Below are 22,043 nucleotides of genomic sequence, written 5' to 3' on the forward strand. Positions count from 1 at the left end.
TTGGATAGAAGTCAAAATTCTTCAGTGGACATAAATGTAGATAAATATGTTGTCCAGGGCACTACTACAATTATTCTAAAGTCACTGGATATATTTAAATTCACTTCACAATACTCTGGCATTAAACTTAGAACAGCATTTTGTAATGGACAAAAGCATTCCCTGATTGAAAAATCACAGTTAGCTGGAGAATCCTTCCTGCAAATCACTTTAAGCTATATGCAACAATCCATTAGTAATAGAGACAGAAAAGGAACAACTTTATGAAAGCTTATAAAATGAAAGTCTCCAGGGAAGGAGAATCTAGTTCCAGGAAAAATGAAGGTTTTTTTTCCATTCCTAATTTAAAATCATTCTTGCTAAAAATCTTCTTCTTTAAACTGCTTTTAGGACATATTTTGAGCCTATAACGTTTAACCCAACTTTTTCATTAACTCAACCGACCATTAAAATCTTCATCATTGACAAACTTACCCCATCTGCATCTCAAAGCAATAAAAAATAGTTGCATTAAAGATTATGTTTTAGGTTGCAGATTACCTTCCTAGGTGTAGTCTAATTTCCCTTTGTCTTGGCCTGTGGGTCCATGCTCATTTGCATGGCTGATTGAGTCTAGGTGAAAATGACAAGAGCAATTAGAACTGGAAAATAAATTAGATAAATGAAGATTGGAAATCATAACTAGAAAAACATCCACCTGCAAAGAACCCAAGATAACTCTGCCTTCCCCCAGTTTTCCTTTACTTCTGAGCAAAACAAATGATGCCCTTTGGCAATTGTTACTAATCACATTCTGAGGGTAATTTGTGGAGAGGAGTAGGCTTAATTGGTAAAGTGAAGAGATGAGGGGATTGGGTAGCAAGAAGAGGCTAGGAAATAACACCTGTATGTAGCTCCTTTCGTTATTATAAGAGGGAAGAGATGGCTGTTTTTTCTTCTATCAGTTCAAGCCTTGAAGAGTTTAATGAAGGTGTTACTACTTTGGCTTTGCCAGTAAAGAGCAATAGTGCTTTTGAGAACACCACCAGGGACTTTGATGCAGTAGATGGTGGATCAAATGATGATTTGGGTCTTTGTGGCAAGGTGAGAGTGCTAGATTATTATTACTTTACATGTATAAATCAGCTCAATCCTTGATCTTCTATGTGGGGCTGAACCAAAAGTTTTAACAAACTATATAGTACCCAATCTCTTCAGGAATACTTAAAGTGCATCTGATGGCTGAGACTTACCAACCTGACTTAACTTTTATTTCCACACAGATTGCTCTTTATAGGAGCCCTAGCTTCTGAAATACAGATGAAAGATAAACCAGCCACAGGTAATAAAGCTACTTATCCCTCCCAAAATGTGTTGGTTGGGAGGAAGGGTTGGTAAAACTTAACTTGTTAAATTTCACCTTGTTCTCTTTTTAATTATCTAGATTTCATAGCTGTGGAGTGCCTTGGAAGTCTCTCCAGGATGACCCTGAATGCAACCTATATAAGACACAAGTTTGTTGATTTCTACGCCATTGGTAAGAAGCAGTTTGGCCTACTGGATAGAACTTGAGTCAGAACTAGGTTCTAATTCTGACTCTAATGTGTGACCTTGGACCTTAACTTCTCTGTGCCTCAGTTAATTCATCTGTGAAATGGGGATTAATACTACAAATCCCATGTGGGATGTGGACCGTGTTCAGCATTTACCCCAGCACTTCGTACAGTGCCTGACATACAGTAAGCACCCTGTAAAAAAAAGTAGCCAATGTGTGTGTATGGGGGTGGGGTAGGGAGAGAGAAAGTAACTGAGTATTTCTTCTGGCTATCTTTGTATGAGAAAAGTAGTATGGGTTTAAGGACAAATACTACCAAAACTCTTATTATATTTCCAACACCAGCATCTTACAGTGATGTATATGGCTAGAGCCTACAACTTCCTTCTCCAACCTCTTATTTTCTCAGTGGTGAGTCTCCCAGTAACTTAATAATAACAATGAGGGCATTTATTAAGCACTTACTTTGTGCAAAGCAATGTTTTAAGCACTGGGGAGGTTACAAGGAGATCAGGTTGTCCCACGGGGGGCTCACAGTCTTAATCCCCATTTTACAGATGAGGGAACTGAGGCACAGAGAAGTTAAGTGACTTGCCCAAAGACACACAGCTGACAATTGATGAAGACTGGATTTGAACCCCTGACCCCAAAGCCCATGCTCTTTCCACTGAGCTACACTGCTTCTCTACTTGACTTTCTTTACCACCAATAGTTCTATTACAAAGAGGCTGTCTTGTTCAGTTGTGATCGGATTGTAGGATTCTGCTTAAGGGCTTAAATTGCAATGGCTGAAATACTGGAGCTGGTATTATGAGATGTGGTTCATTCATTCACTCGTATTTATTGAGCACTTACTGTGTGCAGAGCACTGTATTAACAGCTTGGGAAGTACAAGTCAGCAACATATAGAGACCGTCCCTACCCAACAACGGGTTGGTTTTTAACAGGTGACCAGGTAAACCACTGTGGCTTCATAGTTTTCCAGATTGGGTGGGGGCGGGGGCAAGATTGCAAGTCCACCATTTTGGCTCTCTCTTCCTGGTGTAATAGATGCCTTGTTAAGTGTGGCAGTCAGCCAGAATCTTGTATACTCTGGACCACGTTTAAAAACATGAGAAACAAGCTCCGCATTCTCAAACGTTCCTTAAATTTTCCCAAGGGCCCTAAAACAGAAAGTCACAGAGCAGTTGCAGCACCATATCAAATATTGTATGAATTTGTTCAACTAAATCACCAGTCTCTTTATAAATAAAAGAAAATACTCCATGAAAATCAGCTGAACATTAGTAATTTCAGGTGCCTTGCCTCTAAGAGAAATAAAAGCATTGTCATTTAGCATATAATGCATACATGCCCTACTCTACTTTCTCTGACCCATTTCATAAGGACTGGATATTAAGTGCTTTTTAGGATCTGAGGGCTTACTGTGTGCAGAACACTGTATTGAGTGCTTGGGAGAGTACAAAATAAAGAATTAATAGATATGTCTGGAGACTGTGAGCCCCACGTGGGACAGGGACTGTGGCCAACTTGATTTGCTTGTCTGCCCCGGCACGTAGTACAATACTTGGCACATAGTAAGTGCTTAACAAATGGCATAACCATTAAGGAACACTTTAAAATGAAAAACTATTTTCATTTCTAGGCTGTAAGCTCTTTTTTTTTTTTTTTTTGGTTGTACTCTCCACACAGTAAATACTCTACAGAAACCATTGACCACTTCTGGAGATGGTCATTTGGACTGTCCCAACCCCAACCTGGTAAACATTGTACAAACAAAATTTGAGGTGTCATACTCCTTCCTGTCCTAAATATGATAGGTGTATTTATTACTTGGCAAACTTTCTCCCTCATGCAGTTTAGTGATGTAATAACAGCTAGTGCTTCGCAGATCTCCTGTCGCTACTTTTTTTTTTTTCCAGATCATTTTGGAACAGTAAGGAAAATAGACCACGATTTGGCTATACAGTGTGGTTACACAATATCTTATGACCACTGGGGCAACATTGAATTCCGGGCCTCTCTTCTTAGCTGCTATGCTTATATTGAAGTAAGTCCAAGTTTCACTTTAAGCATATAATGTATTGTAGGCTGTCTATTTTTAATGTGCTGCCTGAAGACTGAACCATCAATGGTTTGGGGAAGAATCTTTAAGGTAAATAAGGGATTAAATATTATAGTAATCATGCTATATAAAGTATTTCTAGGATCACTGATCACATAGATGCCCCCTTTTTGAGCTGACAATGCTTGAGTCTTTTCAGGTAGGACTGAAGAGCTCTAAAGATGGCTTTCTAGCCTCTTCTCTTTCTCTCTCTGTCTCTCTTGGGCTCTACCAGTCCCTGCCCTCAAAATGGAAAGTTGGTCAACTACCCTCACTATATACAATGTAAATGAATCTTCACCGTGGCTGTCAAGTTTTAACTTTCAACTTGCTAGCATTTGACTAAGGTCACTCAGACTCTTAAGTTCTTATCACCTGGCTTAGATGGCCATAAGTCTTTCAAGTCCTCAAAGGTATCACATGAACTTGTAAAATTGGCTGGGTGTAACTTTTGGGACACTTCACTGGCATATGGGGACCAGATAATTTAACAGCTTTCAGATCCCCTTCCTCTAAGACTTTGAACAATGGTTTGAGTAAGTTGTAGTTTATTTGGCAAGAGAGCTACACCTCCATTTTGAAGTGTTTTCTCCCTCAGAGTGACATCAACTTCACAGTAAATGTCCAAATTAACATAGCTACCAATCCTGAGAAGACAGATGTTGCCATTTACCAAAGAAGTGTGAGTTGTTCTTACACACCATGGTGTTCGAGAGAAATAATATGTGAAAATAACTACATGGAGGTAAGCTAATACATTGATTAGCCAGATTATATTTGGTATCTTCTCATTCTGCAGTGACTCCCCAAAGATTTCCCTCAGCATTTCATGTTTTCTCAATCTGCCTCATTACTAGTGCAACCTATGATCCTCAGTTCCTTATTTTAACCACCTTTACTTTCTCAGGTCCCATTCTACATCAGTTGTCATCTTTATAAAACCTATATCTTTAAATTATATTATAAATTATTCATATAAAGGTCTGCCTCCCCCTCTAGACTATAAGCTCTTTATGAGCAGGGAATATGTTTAATTCTGTGATATTCTCCCAAACAGTACAGTGCTCTGCACATAGTGCTAAAATACCACTGATCACCTGAATGACTGTTTCATAAATGCTATTAAAATTTGGGCTTCGTTGCTGCTATCACTTTTAGGCTGGATTTACACTTTTTGGGGACTGTCAGCCTCTGGGGAACTAGTTCTTTGTAAAGGGATAGAGAGTACTTTTTGTGTCTGCAAAAAAAAAAAAAAAAACTTTTCCCTTCCTTTCCATCTCCTAAGGTCTCTGTTCGGCGGGAAGTTCCATTGATTCCAGCTGACTTACTCCAAGATGAGCCTGAAGATTGGGCTGTAGCATTCCCAGAGGTAACTATTGTTCTTCTGCTGTGATAACTTAACCTCCCTCCCTTATATCACAACAACAAAAAACTCAAAGGGGAGCTTGGAGAGAGGAAGCTTGTATTTGGAGACAACTACTCTCCCTGACTTTCAAAGTGTTATTGAAGGCACATGGCCTTCCCTGACTAAGCCCTCATTTCCTTTCTTTCACTCCCTTCTGCATCACCCTGACTCACTCCCTTTATTCAGCCCCACAGCACTTATATACTTATCTGTAACATTAGTGCCTGTCTCCCCACTCTAGAGTTGTAAGCTCATTTGGGGCAGGAAATGTGTTTATATTGTTAGAGTATCCTTTCCCAAGTGCTTAGTATAGTACTCTGCATACAGTAAATGCTCAATAGACACCCCCCCCACCCCGCCCTACCTCCTTCCCCTCCCCAAAGCACCTGTATATATGTTCAGTTTTATTACTCCTTTACTTGTACATATTTACTATTCTATTTTGTTAATGATGTGCATCTAGCTTTATTTCTATTTATTCTGATGACTTGACACCTGTCCACATGTTTTGTTTCATTGTCTGTCTCCCCCTTCTAGACTGTGAGCCCGTTGTTGGGTAGGGACCGTCTCTATATGTTGCCAACTTGTACTTCCCAAGCACTTAGTACAGTGTTCTGCACACAGTAAGTGCTCAATAAATGTTTGAATGAATGGATATGGTAGATTGGAGAATAAATTAGCATGCTTTCATGTCTCAAAACTTAATGCTGCCTCGATTTTTAGGCAACCTCTGGAGTAGCCTCTATCTGGCAGATTGTTTTTCACACTCTGACTGGGAGAAGAGTGATGCTGGTAAGCGATGCCCACAGAGCAGGATATGGAATCAATACTACAGACACCAGGATCTTGCTGAGAGCTGCATTCAATACCACAGAAGCTCAGCAAGTAGAGGTTTGTTGAGTCCTTAGAGTTCAAGTCCTGGCAATCAAAGTCTACATTTTTGATAATGTCTTCTAAAACTTCCACCAGATTCAAGGCATCACCTTTTCTGCTGTGAGATCTAGTACCTTCTATAAGCAGCGTTGGATGATCTTGATGGTAGACACTGCCGTGGCTTGCCCTCTAGGTAGGTGTGTTAAAAATTATCCCATTGAAATATCCTTCCTGAAGTTGTACTCTTAGAATAATAAAGAATGTGGCGTTTAAGAACTTACTATGTGCTAAGCACTGGTATAGATAAAAGATAATTAGGTGCTTCATGGAGCTTACAGTCTTAAGAACAAAGGAGAACAGGGATTGAATCCGTTTTGCAGATGAGGGAACGGGGCCCAGAGAAATGACTTGTCCAAGGTCACACAGCAGACAAGTGGTGTAACTGGAATTAGAACCCAGGTCCTTTGACTTCCAGGCTTGTGCTCTTTCTGCTAGGCAGCATTACTTCTCTGTCCTGTTGTGAATAAGAGCGGCTACACTTCCGTTATTAAACTATCTTTGACCAAAAGTCTGAGGTTGTCTTCCTGCTGAGGGATATAGCATGACGATAATTTTTGGTCTTGTCTCTTAGGTGACATGGAGTATGACGAAGACTCCATCACTTGGACCATTCCTAAGAACATCAGCCCACTCCTGGCTGGAGCCAGAAATTTCAAAGATATCACTGTGGAATTTGGTATAAATCTCCATAAGCTGTTACCAGCTGATCTTACTTCTAGAAAAATCACAATGAAGAGTGACATGAGTGCAGTTACCATCAAGGTCCCTATTGGAGCGGAAGGAGGCTACTACAAGGTTTGTTCACCCATTGGCACTTGTCATAATAGCTTTGTGGCAAACCCAGTCTTCCACTGAAACACATAGGTTGGGAGTAATCCTCTAAACCTACCAAGTAATTTAATGGACAAACTAATCAAAAGAAAATAACTTTTAGTGGACAGAACCTTTTCTGACTCTATAGATTTTGGTTTCTGGATCTCCTCTGCAAAGTGGGGTTGGGGAGGAAATCAGCCCCCAGCTAATAATTATAATATTTCATCATCAATCGTATTGAGCGCTTACTGTGTGCAGAGCACTGTACTAAGCCCTTGGGAAGTATAAGTTGGCAAATAAGTGCATATTTGTTATGCACTTGTTATGCGTTAAGTCCTGTTCTGTGCACTGGAATAGATACAAGCTAATCCAGTTAGACACAGTCCCTGTCCCACATGGGGCTCCATCCTAATCCTCATTTGAGGTAACAGGCCCAGGGAATTTAAGTGACTTGCCCAAGGTAACACAGCAGACAAGTGGTGGATCTGGGATTAGAACCTAGGTAATGATAATTATTATTTTGGTTTTAAGCACTTACTATGTGCCAGCCACTGTACTAAGTGCTGGGATGGGTACAAACAAATCAGGTTGGACACAGTCCCTGTCCCACGTGGGGCTCACAGTTTCAATCCCCATTTTACAGATGAGATAACTGAGGCCCAGTGAAGTGACTTGTCCAAGGTCACACAGCAGATAAGTGGTGGAGCTAGACTTAGCACCCGTGACATTCTGACTCCTAGGCCTGTGCTCTATCCACTAGACCATGCTGTCTCTGGCATGAAATTAACTGCTCAGAAGATGGGAGCATATCACCTATCAAGTTAAACCAGGAACAATACAACTTCAAGAGGACTCCCTAAAGATCTTTGCAAACTGGCTATTGGTTCAGATTTTATTTCCATCCATGCTGACAATTGGCTTGTTGAAGGATAGAAGTCTTTTTAACTCTGTTCAGATAATAAAAATAGAAAAAGAATGCAAAATCCTCCACTGTTGGCCGAGTAGAAAGAGCTTTCACCTGGGTCCCAATCCCTGCTCTACCAATTGCTTGCTGGATGATGTCGGGCAACTCACTTAAGTTCTCTGCCTGTTACCTCATCTGTAAAATGGGGATTAAATTATCCTCCCTTGGACTGTGAGCCCAATGCAGGACTGGGACTGTCCTTCCTTGTACTTCCCAAGCACTTAGTACAGTGCTCTGCACACAGTAAGCGCTCAATAAATATGATTGAATGAATAAAATGGTATCTACCCCATAACTTAAGTGATTAACAAATACCATCTTAAAAAAAAAAACTTCTAAAGTAGAACCACCACTAGTCACAAATTATTTTTATGACTCGGTGACATTTATTGAGCACTTACTATGGAGAGAGCACTGTACTAAGAGCTTGGGAGAGTACAACAGAATTAGCAAACACATTCCCTGCCCACAATGAGTTGACAGTCTGGAGAAAAAATTTAATTAACAGAGGAGGGTTTTTATCCATTGACATCTGGGATATAGGCCAAGCACATTTCTGCTGCAGATATATGTATGTCCACAAAAAGTATATCCAGGGTCAGTACAGAATATTGCTCCTGGATACTATTATTACTATAACTACTAATAATAATTATGGTATTTAAGTGCTTACTCTGTGTGAGGCACTGTTCTAAGCACTGGTGTGGATACAAGCAAATCAGGTGGGAGACAGTACCTGTCCCACATGGGGCTCACAGTCTTAGTCTCCATTTTACAGATGAGGTAACTGAGGCACAGAGAAGTTGAAATGACTTGCCTAAGGTCATACAGCAAGCAAGTGGCAGAGCCAGAATAAGGCCAATTGTCCATTTGGGTTGTAATCTGTCTTCAAGGGTGAATCAAAAGATACTTGGAGAAGGAGTGGGGTAGTTGCTTATTCTAGCAGTTGTCCTTCTGGAAGTACCATTTAATACACTAGTTCTTCCTAATATCTTTAAGTTCCTTGAGGAAAGATCATATCAACAAACTCTGTATTGCACTCCATTCTAATGTATTGCTCTGCACATAGTAAAATCTGTCTTTTTTTTTTACCCAGCTTGTAAATCTGGAGTAAATGCAAATCCCCCTTCTAGACTGTGAGCCTACTGATGGGTAGGGACTGTCTCTATATGTTGCCAACTTGTACTTCCCAAGCACTTAGTACAGTGCTCTGCACACAGTAAGCACTCAATATGATTGAATGAATGGAGTTAGTGAGACTCTAAAGAAGAAAGCCTCTCTCCCTAATAGAGTCTTGCTCAGAGTCCTTGAATATCTCCAGACCTGTTGTCTTTGTCTTTTTAATGCACTCATTAATTCAGTCATATTTATTGAGCACTTACTGTGTGCAGAGCACTGTACTAAGCCCTTGGAAAGTACAACTGGGCAACAGATAGACAATCCCTACCCAACAATGCGCTCAAAGTCTAGAAGGAGGGAAATAGAAAACAAAACAAGTAGGCATCAATAGCATCAATAAATAGAATTATGGATATTGGATATTGGAGAAGCAGCGTGGCTCAGTAGGAAAAAGCCCGGGCTTTGGAGTCAGAGGTCATGGGTTCAAATCCCAGCTCCGCCAATTGTCAGCTGTGTGCCTTTGGGAAAGTCACTTCACTTCTCTGTGCCTCAGTTACCTCATCTGGAAAATGGGGATTAAATCTGTGAGCCCCAAGAGGGACAACCTGATCACCTTGTAACCTCCCCGGTGCTTAGAACAGTGCTTTGCACATAGTAAGCACTTAATAAATGCCATTATTATTATTATTATTATTATATACACATTAATAACATGAGTAGAATAATATGTACATATACACCCAAGTGCTGCGGGGTGGGGAGGGGGGTAGAGCAGGAGGAGGGAGATGGGGAGGAGGAGCAGAGGAAAAGGGGGACTGAAATCCTTAACTTATCTGTCCTGCTCATATTCCTCTCCCTTTCAGACCCATGTGAGGCACGGACGCTATGGGAGAACCTACAGCATTAACTTGTTCTTAGAGCATCAGTGGGAAGATGACAAATGGGGTGTAACCAAACATACCATAATAAAGGCCATAACAACCCCTTTGAAGCTTCAAGAACCTATTATAACCAACAGTAAGACAATGCCACTTGGGCTTTAACTGATAATTTAACGTACTTGTAGTGTTAAGTCGCTTTTGTTTCTTTCCCTAGATACCAACACCAGCACTAGGTACTTCAATGTATCCATAGGACCATTTCTCCCCGATGTGAAACTAGTGCACTTGACTATAGATGGCAAGCTTATAACCATGTCTGAAGCTAATCAGTATGGCTTTCAAGTCTTCGAAACCATGTACCCTAATGGAACCAAAGGCTATGTAATTGAAGCTGGTTTTGACGCACCAGGAGTTACTGTAGTGGTATGTATCTCCAAACTTCCAAAAAACATAAGTTCCGGAACTCTCGAATTCTCATGTCATCCTCTTTTTAGCTCACAGATGATGATACTAGAACATACACTCTGAATATCACACTTGGCTTTATCGTCGATCCAACGCGTGACGCCTTTGTTATTCCTGTATCAATCGAATCTCCTGTTCGAGATGTGGGTAAGTGAGACCTTCAGAAAACCTGAACACAGTCCTCGGAAAATCCCTCCTCGGTGAGGCACCGACAGTTCAGCCTTCATGTAACGAGTATCAATATGATTTTGACTAGTGATGCCCCAAGCCGAAGGATTCTGTGATGCCGAAAATCTCTACCTGACCATCACCCGTGGCAATGTAGACCAGGACTGGATCCCCTTCCTCTCCAACCTGCAGCTGACACCTAAGGCTGCCCAAAGTCATAAATATGGCTTCCATGACAACGCCACACATCTTGCTCTCCGAGTTCCCTGCTTTGCCGCTCATGTGATCTATGAGGTGAGCACTGAATGGTGGTGGCTCAGCTCATGAATTGTTCCAACTCCATTCAAAAAAATCTTGCTTCTAAAAAGCAGTCTTCCAATAGAGAGCCAAATGGCTTGTTGCTTGGAAGGAACTCAAAACTGGCTTTCTACTGAACTATGGAAGGGAAAGAATTCAGATGCTCTAAGGTGTCAGTGATTGACTGTGAGCCCCATGTGGGACAGGAACTGTGTCCAACCTGATTATCCTGTATCTACTCCAGCTCTTTGAACAGAGCCTGGCACATACTAAGGGCTTAAATACCACTATTATTTATTTATTAAGTCACTCTCCAGGGTGGAACAATATCTAACAATTTTCTAAACTCAACCCGTTTATTCCCACCCCATCTTTGACTGTACCTACCTACTCTTTAGTCACCTTCTTTCACTTGCTAACTTGCATAGTTTCCCAAATCTTTCTACCTCCTCCTTTCTTAATCCACTAATGCCCTTTTGCTCAACCATCTGTTCACACTTTTTTTTTTCCCGTGTCACAAGTTAGTTTGGAAGTAGACTTCTCTCACTTTGGCTAAGATGACACTAATGAAAGAGAAATCCTATCTGTGACTGAAAAAATCATTGTGTGAAAGATCATTGTGTGAAAATGATCTGCCTATTCCATCTACAGCTGGATTTCTTTAAAAATAAGATCATATCTCATTCTAGAAAGTCAAACACCTCTATATCTTTACAGACTTTCATTGTGATATAGCACCTGATGCTCCTCTTTGTCACTGAACCCCTCCTGGAAATTTCCCAAATGAAATTCTGGATACCTTCATTCTGTTTTCTATCTCTTTGCCTATGCAGTGATGAGGTAGCTAAAATCAGTGATGGCATTTAACTCTGTATGGTGATGAAAATCTTTGGCAGAGTGGAGGGACTTCTTCAGTTAGACTGGTAAACAACCTCAGCATTTCTGCAGGAAAAACTGTCCAGGTATTTCACTGTCCTGATTGGAAAAGACTGTGAGCCCACTGTTGGGTAGGGACTGTCTCTATATGTTGCCAATTTGTACTTCCCAAGCGCTTAGTACAGTGCTCTGCACACAGTAAGCGCTCAAATACGATTGATGATGATGATGATGAAAAGTGAATCGTAATCAACAGCATGCGGTCTTGTGTATGTGCTTCAAGTAACAATTGCCGTACAGCAGTTATCCAATCAGTTTTCTGAACCTCATGCTGATGCTCATATTCTGTTGTGAAGTGAGTTTGGCCTCACGATCAACAACCCGGGCCATATCTATTGTCATCCTCGATCATGGCAGTATACAATAGATGGGGACAGTTCTGGATTTACCTCCCAGAACTGCTTCACTCGTGATAAGACACTTCCCAAATGTCTATAGGGGGGCACCCTCCTCACCAAGTGTGTGATCGTTAAATCCTACTACTGATCATGGAAGGAAGGAGAGAGCATCTTCAACTTTTGTTCAACCAGTCAGTCATCTGCCATGGGAGAGCCCTACAGCTCTTGTTGATTTTTGAAGCAAGCAGTCTTATGTTGTGAGAGCCCAGACTTATTGATGGTCTCATGCTCCTGTCTGTAGATGGGGTGTGGAAGACTTGATATTGCTCTATCAACCCTTCTTGAAGTTGGAAAGGTCACAATCGCTGTGCTCTATTCTGATCAAAAGCAACACTTCATTCTAGCTAGTGTCAGTGATCCTGTTGTTCAGGGTCCAGAGAACCCTGGCTAGGACTCTGCCAGCCATGAAGTAGCAGAAGTTGCTGTACTTCTGATGCTGGAGATTATAGTGGTATCTCTGAAATAGCAGAAGTTGCTGTACTTCTGATGCTGGAGATTATAGTGGTATCTCTGAAATTCCTGGAGAAAGTATAAGCCACCGATGTTACATGGCATTTGAAAGCTGGCTTGTTAGAGTGCATTGCATCATTAGGCAAGTATTCATCAAAGCTGTGTGCATTGCAAATGAGGTTAAAGCCTGCATAATAATAATAATAATAGCATTTAAGCACTTACTGTTTGCCAAGCACTGCTCTAAGCACGTGGGGGCGGGGGGGATACGAGGTAATCAGGTTGTCCCACGTGGGGCTCACAGTTTTAATTCCCATTTTACAGATGAGGTAACAGACACAGAGAAGTTGAGTGATTTGCTATAGTCACACAGCTGACAAGTGGTGGAGCTGGGATTAGAACCCATGACCTCTTTCTACTGAGCCACGCTGCTGCTCACCTATGCCTTTCCCTAGCTGTGCTGCAAATAAGAGGGGAATAGAAAGAACAGCAGAATACCCAAGTGGAAGCAGAACTAAATTTACATTTACTACAGAGGGGAGTGATGATAATCACTGCAGTATTTAAGTGCTTACTACATACCAGGTACTGTACTAAGTGCTGGGGTAGATATAATCAGGTTGGACACACACCCAAATGGTGTTCAGTCTTAATCTCCATTTTATAGAGGAGGTAACTGAGGCACAGAGAAATTAAGTGACTTGCCTAAAGTCACACAACAGACAAGTGATGGAGCAATGATTAGAAATCAGGTCCTTCCGACTTCCAATCCATGCTCTCTCCACTAGGTCATGCCACTTCTATTAAATAACCTGCTTCCACAACAGTGGTAGATATTTTTCTGGCTATCCAAACGAAAATTGAATTTTTAGCAAAAAGGTCACTTGAATTTTGAGCCCTGTCTACCAACATCAAACTTAAATCAATATCCTTTATTCTTAACATTATTGTACAAGATGGCATTGCCTGAGTTTTGTTGGCTGTTGCTCAATATGTTTTTCTGTACCCTTCAAAGAGTACATACCCCCTATCCCTCTATGCACAGGAAAGTCTCTGAATACAGCATATGTGGTTTAGGGTGGCTGGAAATGTGCAATGCTTGTTTGGAGAAGAGCTGCAACCATAGCAATTTCACACTGATGTTGGTTAACTTTAGCATCATGCAACTTTATCCTCCAGTCCATTAGTATGTGGAACATCAATCAATTGTATTGAGCATTTACTGTGTGCAGAGCACTGTACTAAGTGACTGGGAGAGAACAAAACATTCATTCAATAGTATTTATTGAGTATTTACTGTGTGCAGAACACTGTACTTAGTACAGTGCTCTGCACCCAGTAAGTGCTCAATAAATACGATTGATTTGTAATAAGCATTTGGAAAGTACAATTCAGTAATAAAGAGAGACAATCCCTGCCCAATCTGGGTTTACAGTCTAGAACAGAGTTGGAAGATACATTTCCTAACCACAAGAAACTTACATAAAGTTTTGGGAGCCATTTTGAGTTGCTTACAGTTCAGACTAAGCTACTTTAATATTCAGGGTTTTTTTAATTCAGACAAATACAGCAACACCAGTCTGTCTTTAGTGATACTCAGTATTTTACTTTGTAGCTAAATTTGGATGGTTATATCTAGTAATAGAAAAGCTTGTTGCATTCCCTTATTGAAGATTAAAATATAACATTTGAGACCAAATTATCCCTGAATTGATTTGTGTCTCTCTCTCTCTCCTCAAGGCTTTAAATACATGATGGTTAACCCAAAGGGCATGTTGTTGTCAAAAACCCTTAATACCAGATCTTATTCTCAGGCACCCAGCATCACCCACTAACTCCTAAATGCAAGAATAATTTAAACCTAGAGTGAAGTTTGTGGCTAAAGTAGACGCATTTTGTTAAATATAATCTGTCTCCTAGGATATACGTTCTTCTGGAATTACAGTGAAGCTTCAGTTGACGATGAAAGACAACAGCACTCTTAAAGTTATGCGAGACTACTCGATTACTTGCATATTTCCTTCTAAAGATCTAATAGGTAACTTTTTTTGTCTCCTGAATCATCGATCACTTTTGTAGCATATTCCAAAGAGGAAATTGTCAATAGCCATCATGTGAGTCAGTGCTTTTGTGGGGAAGAAATTGTATGTCTATACCTGCTGCCTCTACTTCCTCTCCTCCAATTTTCATCTTGGCTTTCTCTGTTCTGGCTTCTATCTCCTTCACTCCATGGAAACTGCCTTCTCAGAGGTCACCAGTAATTTCCTTCTTGCCAAATTCAAAGGCTTCTATCCTATCCTAATCTTCCTTGACTTTGTCACTGTGGACAATGTTTCTCCTGGAAACATTATCCAACCTCGGCTTCACTGACACTGTCCTCTCCTGGTTTACCTCTCTGGCTGCACACTATCAGTCTGTTTTACAGGCTCCTCCTCTGCCTTCCATCTTCCTAACCATGAGAGCCTCAAGGCTTGGTTTTGGGTCCCCTTCTATTCTCCATCTACACCCACTTTCACTCCCATGGCTTCAACTACCACTTCTAGGTGGTTGATTCCCTAATCTACATCTCCAACTCTGATCTCTCTACTTCTCTGCAGTTTCACATTTCCTATTGCCTTCAGCCCATTTCTACTTGGATTTTCTGCTAACACCTAAAACTTAACATGCCCAAAACAGAATTCCTCTTTGTACCACCCAAGCCCTGTCCTTCCCCTGACTTCTCCATCAGAGAGACAGCTTGATCATTCTCCTTGCCTCTCAAGCCTATAATCTTGGCATTTTCCTTGAATCCTCTCTCTCATTGAGCCCACGTGATCAATCTACCATCCTAACTGAAGTCCTATCTTCACAACATCGCTAGAATCTGCTCTTTCCTCTCCAGCCACACTGCTACCACACTGATTCAAGGACTTATCCTGTGTTGTCTTGAAGGCAGCAGCTTCCTTAATGACCTCCCTGCCTCCTGTCTCTCCCCACTCCAGTTCATACTTCACTCTGCTGCCCAGATTGCTCTTCTTAAAAAAACAAAACAAAAGACATTTAGTCCATGGTTCCTCATTCCTCAAGAACCTCCAGTGGTTGCCCATTCACCTCCTGCACAAACCAGATCTCCTTATCCTTGGCCTAATCACCTTATCCTCTCCTACCTTACTTTGCTGACTTCCTACTATAACCCAACATACTTCCCTCATCTAACACCAATCTATTCACTGTACCTCAATCTCACCCCAACTCCTCTCTCATGTCTGGCCTCTAATCTGGAATTCCTTCCCCCATTCATGCATGGTGAAAGATCACTATCCCCTCCTTCAAGAACTATAGAAGCAGAGAAGCAAAAACAGAGAAGCAGTATGGCTCAATAGAAAGAGCAAGGGCTTGGGAGTCAGAGGTCATGGGTTCAAATGCTGGCTCTGCCAATTGTCAGCTGTGTGACTTTGGGCAAGTCACTTCTCTGGGCCTCAGTTACCTCATCTATAAAATTGGGGGGGTGAAGACTGTGAGCCCCATGTGGAACAATCTGATCACCTTCTATCTTTCCCAGTGCTTAGAACAGTGCTTTGCACATAGTAAGTGCTTAACAAATTCCATTATTATTATTATTATTATTATTATTATTATTATTATTATTAACCAAGTGGCCATCCCCGATTAAGGCTTCACTTACCCTACTGTTGCCCTTGCATTTGGATTTGTACCCGTTATTCCCCCTGCCCTCAGCACTTCTGTACATATCTGTAACCTATTTGAATGTCTGCCTTCCCCCTCTAATAATGATGATAATAATAATAATAATAATAATAGCATTTATTAAGTGCTTACTATGTGCAAAGCACTGTTCTAAGCACTGGGGAAGTTACAAGGTGATCAGGTTGTCCAACGGGGGCTCAGTCTTCATCCCCATTTTACAGATGAGGTAACTGAGGCACAGAGAAGTTAAGTGACTTGCCCAAAGTCACACACCTGACAATTGGCAGAGCCGGGATTTGAACCCACGACCCTGCTCTTTCCACTGAGCCATGCTGCCTCTAGACTTTGAACTCGTGAGCTGGGAATATGTCTACCAACTCTGTTATATTGTACTCTTCCCAAGTTCAATGGTCTGCACACAGCACTCAATATGATAGACTTTTAAGCTAAAGTCCTAAATTATCTGCTAGATTGCCAATCAAATGGCTCTATGGTGGTGACTGCAATGAAGCTGGCAGGAATTCCGGACCTGGATCCCTCAGAACTGGTGCTACGAGACCGACGTTGTAAACCCGCAGTTGTAACGAAAACAAGTGCAAAATTTATATTTAAAGCGAGCACTTGCGGGACAAGTAGAAAGGTAAGGAATCTCTTAATGGAATGATTCCTTTACAAAAGCCATTTTGAGTTGACAAAGTGATGTTCCAGACCGTATTAGCTCTTGTTTCTGCGGCTAACAGAATGACTCTTTCTATTTTAGTTTGGAAACAACACTCTGACCTATGAAAATGATGTCCTTTACTTCAAGCCTGGGCGGGTTGATCCAGTATATCGGTAAGAGCTGAAAACAATCATAAGTATTAAAAGTGATAAATGTCTCTAAAGACCAGTCATTCATTTCAAAATACCTCTCTTTCTTCCTCAGACTGAAGTGTGCCTGCCAGTATTTGATCGATGAGATGGTTACGTCTCACTACCATCCAAAGGAGAACCCAGCCCCCATTGTAAAGGCCGGAAAGGGGAATCTTGCTCTGATCATGAGGCTGTCCAAAGGTATACTTTTCTATTTTTTTTCCAACTGATCCACCGTATTTGAGTGCTTACTCTGTGCAGAGCACTCTACTAAACCCTTGAGCATACAATATAACAGATCTGGTAGACATGTTTCCTGCCCCCTCAGCTTAGTAAGTCTTCTTGGTCACGTGATCTGTGGAAGTGTCCCAAGACTAATGAAAGGTAATAGAACTCACATAGTTCTACATTAATTGGCTTATATGTGTTGGCTTAACATCACATCATAGTGGGAGAAAAATGCATATGCGATGAGCACCTCTATCACCTTATTAAAATTAAGATTATTTATACCCTTAGACAAATCTTACTCTGAATTATATGAGGATACAGAATATCCCGTGGTGAAATATTTAAAAGAAGCCCTCTACTTTGAAACTGAGCTACTTTACAACGCAGATCCACAACTTGAACTCTTCCTAGAAGACTGCTGGTGTACCATCTTTCCAAATAAAGACAGCAGCCCACAGTGGGATGTAATTACTAACAGGTAGTTACGTGGGTGTTTATGCTGGCTAACTGTTATTTAATGCTATATTTCTAACTTAGAAATCTCTCTGGCTTGACAAATTTACCCTAATTCCTACCTCATTTACATTGTCATTGAGACCTGAGTTTCTAATCACAGCTGAAAAGACCCAAAATGATGGCTTTCTGGATTATGGGAGGTGTCTAACTTGCTTAAGCAGATGTTTTCCCTTCCTCTGATACACTTGAGCATCCTCTGACTTGCTTAGTCAATCATGCAAGAACTTGTCCTCTCAGGCTACTATTCTAAGACCTAACGCACACTTCTTTTCAAAGCTGTCCAAATAATGAAGACTCTCATCAGACTATTTTCCACTCGGTGGCTGAGGACTCAAGAGTAATGTTTCCTTCTCATTTGAAGAGATTTGAGGTGAAAATGTTCACATTCATGAAGGAGGGAAATGCACTGTTACAAAACGTGAGTAGATGGCAGTCCTGCTTTTGCCTTGTCCTTGGTGAATAATGGCTCTAGTTCTGCATTTACTCACTGCTCAAATTGCAGACTGAAATATTAAGATAGGGGACCATAGTGGATTGAAGCTGTAATTACCATTTGGACTGTATATCCTGCTTCTGTTGGCTAATTGAAATACTTTCAACTTTTTTGCAGATGTATTTTCACTGCAGTGTGATAATATGTGAAACTAAGCACCCCAGTTCAGACTTTCTCTGTGCAAGGAGATGTATTCCTGGAAAACAACGATCTGGTAAGTGTTTTTTTTTGTTTTTGTTTTTGTTTTTTTTACCATAATCTCCTTCAATGTCCTAAGTCCCCTCTAGGCTGTAAGCTTGCTTTGGGAAGGGAACATGTCTACCAACTTTTTGATACTCTCCCAAGTACTCAGTATACTGCTCTGTAAAGTGCTCAAATATCACTGATTGACCCAAGTCCTTGGGTTAAATACTCTAGATGTCAAAAATAGAAGTTCTGAGCATGTTAATCTTTACCAACTTGAAAATTAGGACTTGGATCAGCCTAAAAAGTGCCTAGACCAGAATATCACCCACTGATGTGGTGGGTTTTTGTTTTTGTTTGTTTTGCCATTTGTTTACTGGCTTACCCTCACATTTCCATGCTTCTTAGAGTGTTAATACTACTTTACTATGCTTTAAATTCTTCACTTACTCATTTAAAGATGACTCTTATTGTCTCTGAGCAGAGTGATAAAATATATCTGGATCATACATCCCAAAATGAATCAATCTATTCAATGAGTGTGTGCTAACTTACAATCTAATTGGGGTGGGGGTGGGGGGCAGGGCAGACAAAAACTTACAAATTGTGGAAGTAGGATAAGCTAGAATAAAGATCTAGCTAAAAGCAGTACAAATATCGGGGTTGAACAGCTGTAATTTACAAATGAATGTTCTCCTAAATGCAAGTGGACATAAGTAATGAGAAAAAAATGTGATATAACTTCATTATCCTCCCAGAAATGAACCCCCCTCCACCCTACCACTACCATATTTTATCTCAAACTATTTCACCATCAACTCTAAAGTTAACCTGCCCACATGTTTTGTTTTGTTTTGTTGCCTGTCTCCCCCTCTAGACTGTAAGCCCATTATTGGGTAGGGACCGTCTCTATATGTTGTCAACCTGTACTTCCCAAGCGCTTAGTACAGTGATCTGCACACAGCAAGCGCTCAATAAATACGACTGAATCAGTGAATGAACTAGCACAACACCTCCATGTTGCATTGCTCACCCTGAAATTCTTACTTTAAATGCTTTAAAACTTAACAGTGGATGCCACATTGCAATGTGTTTGACTTCTGTTGACCTTTCCGCTCATTTCCCTATACACACCCCTCCAAAGAAACTTTGTCTCCTTGTATGCAGTTCGCAGCATTGACTCATTCCTTATGCAAAGTCATATCTCTTCTGGGATGATTATTCTGACTACATCTAAAAGTAAGTGTTAATTTCTTGTTAAGAAAAATTTCCCAAACCATTCAGTGGTGTTTCTATGCAGAGTCCTGTACTTAATTCCTGAAGATTGTAAATCATAAGACATTAAAATGTAATAGGGGAGACAGAATTAATCTCCCCTTCCAAACCCTGTCCTCTCCTGACTTTTCTGTCACGGTGGACAACACCACTATCCTTCATGTCTCTCACGGTCATAATCTTGGCATTATCCTCAACTGAACTCTCTCATTCAATGCACAAATTCCATCTGTCATCAAATCTTGTCAGGCCCTCTAGACTGTTGTGGGCAGCGAATGTGTCTGTTATATTGTACTCTCCCACATTCTTAGTACAGAGCTCTGCATCCAGTAGTGCTCAAATGATTGACTGACCTTCATGACTTCACTAAAATCTGCCCTTTCCTCTCCATCCAAACTCTCCCCATGGTGGTGCAAACACCTATCCTATTCCCACCTGGATTACTGGATCAGCCTCCTTGCTGACTGCCCTTTCTCCTGTCTCTCCCTTCTCCAGTCTGTACTTCACTCTGGTTACCCAGATCATTTTTTCTAAGAAAAAAAAAAAAAAAAACCAAAAAACTCCGTCCATTTTCCCACCTCTCAAGAACCTCCAGTGATTGTCCATCCACCTTTGTGCCCTTCCCATAGGCTCTAAAGCACTCAATCACCTTACCTCTGCCTGACTTCCTACTACAATCCAGCCTGCATACTTCACTCCTCTAATGCCAACCTACTCACTGTACCTCAAACACATCTACCTAGTTTTCTCACTCTTCAAGACCCTCCAGCAGCTGCCCACTCACCTCCACATGAGACAGAAATGGCTTTAACTGTATTGAATGCTTACTGTGTGCAGAACACAATATAACAGACACATTCCCTGTCCACAGTAAGCTTACAGTATAGAGGATGACCTTACAGCCCTCAATCACCCTTCCCACCTCTCTGCATCTTTTATTATTATTATTATTATTATTATTATTATTATTATTATTATTATTATTATTATTATTATTATTATTTTAACCTCACTAAATTCCAACTAGTACCCAGCACACTCTCACTTTGCTTTTCTAACACCAACTTACTCACTTTGTTTTGATCTTGTCTACCTCACTGTGGACCTCTGGCCTGGAAGTCCCTCCCTCCCACCCACCCTTCATACTCACCACCTTTAAAACCTAAATGAAGAAGCAGCGTGGCTCAGTGGAAAGAGCGTGGGCTTTGGAGTCAGAGGTCATGGGTTCAAATCCCAGCTCCACCAGTTGTCACCTGTGTGACTTTGGGCAAGTCACTTAACTTCTCTGTGCCTCAGTGACCTCATCTGTAAAATGGGGATGAAGACTGTGAGCCCCCCGTGGGACAACCTGATTACCTTGTAACCTCCCCAGTGCTTAGAACAGTGCTTTGCACACAGTAAGCTCTTAATAAATGCCATCATCATTATTATTATTATTAATTAAAATCACATCTCCAAGAGGCTTTTCCCCAACTAAGCCCTCATTTCTGCTACTCCCTCTTCCTTCTGTCACTCTGAACTTAGCTATGTACTCTTTATTTACCTTGCCCCATCCTCACCCCAAAGCACTTATGTACATATCTATAATTTATTTTAATGTTGGTCTCTCCCTCTCTAGACTGAAAGCTCCTTGTGGGCATGGAGATTGTCTACCAACTGTTGTTCTCTCAAGTTATTAGTACAGTGCTCTATATACAGTAAGTGCTCAAATAAGACTGAGACAGGCAGTCAAACCATTTACTAGTAGTGGGAGAAAGAAGGAGTATGTGGAATAATGAACTAGGCAAAGTAGCATAGGTAGATTGTCATTTAAATCTATGTATGTATTCAGTATTATGCATGGGTGGTGAAGATTGCATTTGGGAATGATGTCACTTATTAAAACCATGTCTTGTTTCAGATCTCTGAAGATCTGCTGCTGTATTTGAACCCTAATTTTACTGGTGTGGACACCTTGTTTAAATCAGATACTTTCCCTTACCCTGCCTGAAATACTTGGTCATCCTCCAATTTGCCTTGTTTAAAAAAATAAATAAATAAAAAGTGTATCTAATGATTCCTTGAGTTATCTTATTGAAGTAAGATATCAAGGGCTTGCACTGTCTGACTTAAAAATATTCAGAAAGGTCAAAGTCTCTGTCTCTATGGGACTCAATGCAAGAAGTAGAAAGGCAGCAGCATGGCATAGTGGATAAAGCACAGGCCTGGGAGTGAGAAGGTAATGGGTTCTAATCCTTACTCCACCACTTGTCTGCTGTGTGACCTTGGGCAAGTGACTTCACTTCTCTGTGCCTGTTACTTCATTTGTAAAGTGAAGATTGATACTATGAACCCTACAT

At 40.9% G+C, this 22,043-nt stretch overlaps 1 protein-coding gene across 1 annotated transcript; it reads left to right on the forward strand.

Annotated features, from left to right (window-relative positions):
• The first annotated feature begins 1,001 nt into the window (after positions 1-1,001).
• On the forward strand, positions 1,002-21,704 carry LOC119931127. The gene is made up of 22 exons (XM_038749850.1): positions 1,002-1,083; positions 1,263-1,321; positions 1,424-1,516; positions 3,457-3,584; positions 4,237-4,383; positions 4,924-5,007; positions 5,767-5,934; positions 6,013-6,109; positions 6,548-6,771; positions 9,736-9,889; positions 9,968-10,176; positions 10,248-10,365; positions 10,475-10,680; positions 14,388-14,505; positions 16,625-16,794; positions 16,915-16,988; positions 17,080-17,207; positions 17,526-17,715; positions 18,030-18,171; positions 18,364-18,460; positions 19,597-19,668; positions 21,605-21,704. Exons 1-22 carry the CDS (start codon positions 1,046-1,048, stop codon positions 21,610-21,612), a joined length of 2,724 nt encoding a protein of 907 aa, XP_038605778.1. The 5' UTR covers positions 1,002-1,045; the 3' UTR covers positions 21,613-21,704.
• The last annotated feature ends 339 nt before the right edge of the window (positions 21,705-22,043 follow it).

This window comes from Tachyglossus aculeatus, chromosome 1 (assembly GCF_015852505.1).
Source record: "Tachyglossus aculeatus isolate mTacAcu1 chromosome 1, mTacAcu1.pri, whole genome shotgun sequence".
NCBI classification, from domain to species: domain Eukaryota; kingdom Metazoa; phylum Chordata; class Mammalia; order Monotremata; family Tachyglossidae; genus Tachyglossus; species Tachyglossus aculeatus.

Excerpts from the sequence above, each read along its gene's own strand:
- LOC119931127 (XM_038749850.1), top strand. The coding sequence starts at position 1,046 with ATGGTGGATCAAATGATGATTTGGGTCTTTGTGGCAAG. Across the intron at positions 5,935-6,012 it reads CAGAAGCTCAGCAAGTAGAG|ATTCAAGGCATCACCTTTTC; the intron begins GTTTGTTGAGTC and ends AACTTCCACCAG. Across the intron at positions 17,208-17,525 it reads GATCATGAGGCTGTCCAAAG|ACAAATCTTACTCTGAATTA; the intron begins GTATACTTTTCT and ends TTATACCCTTAG.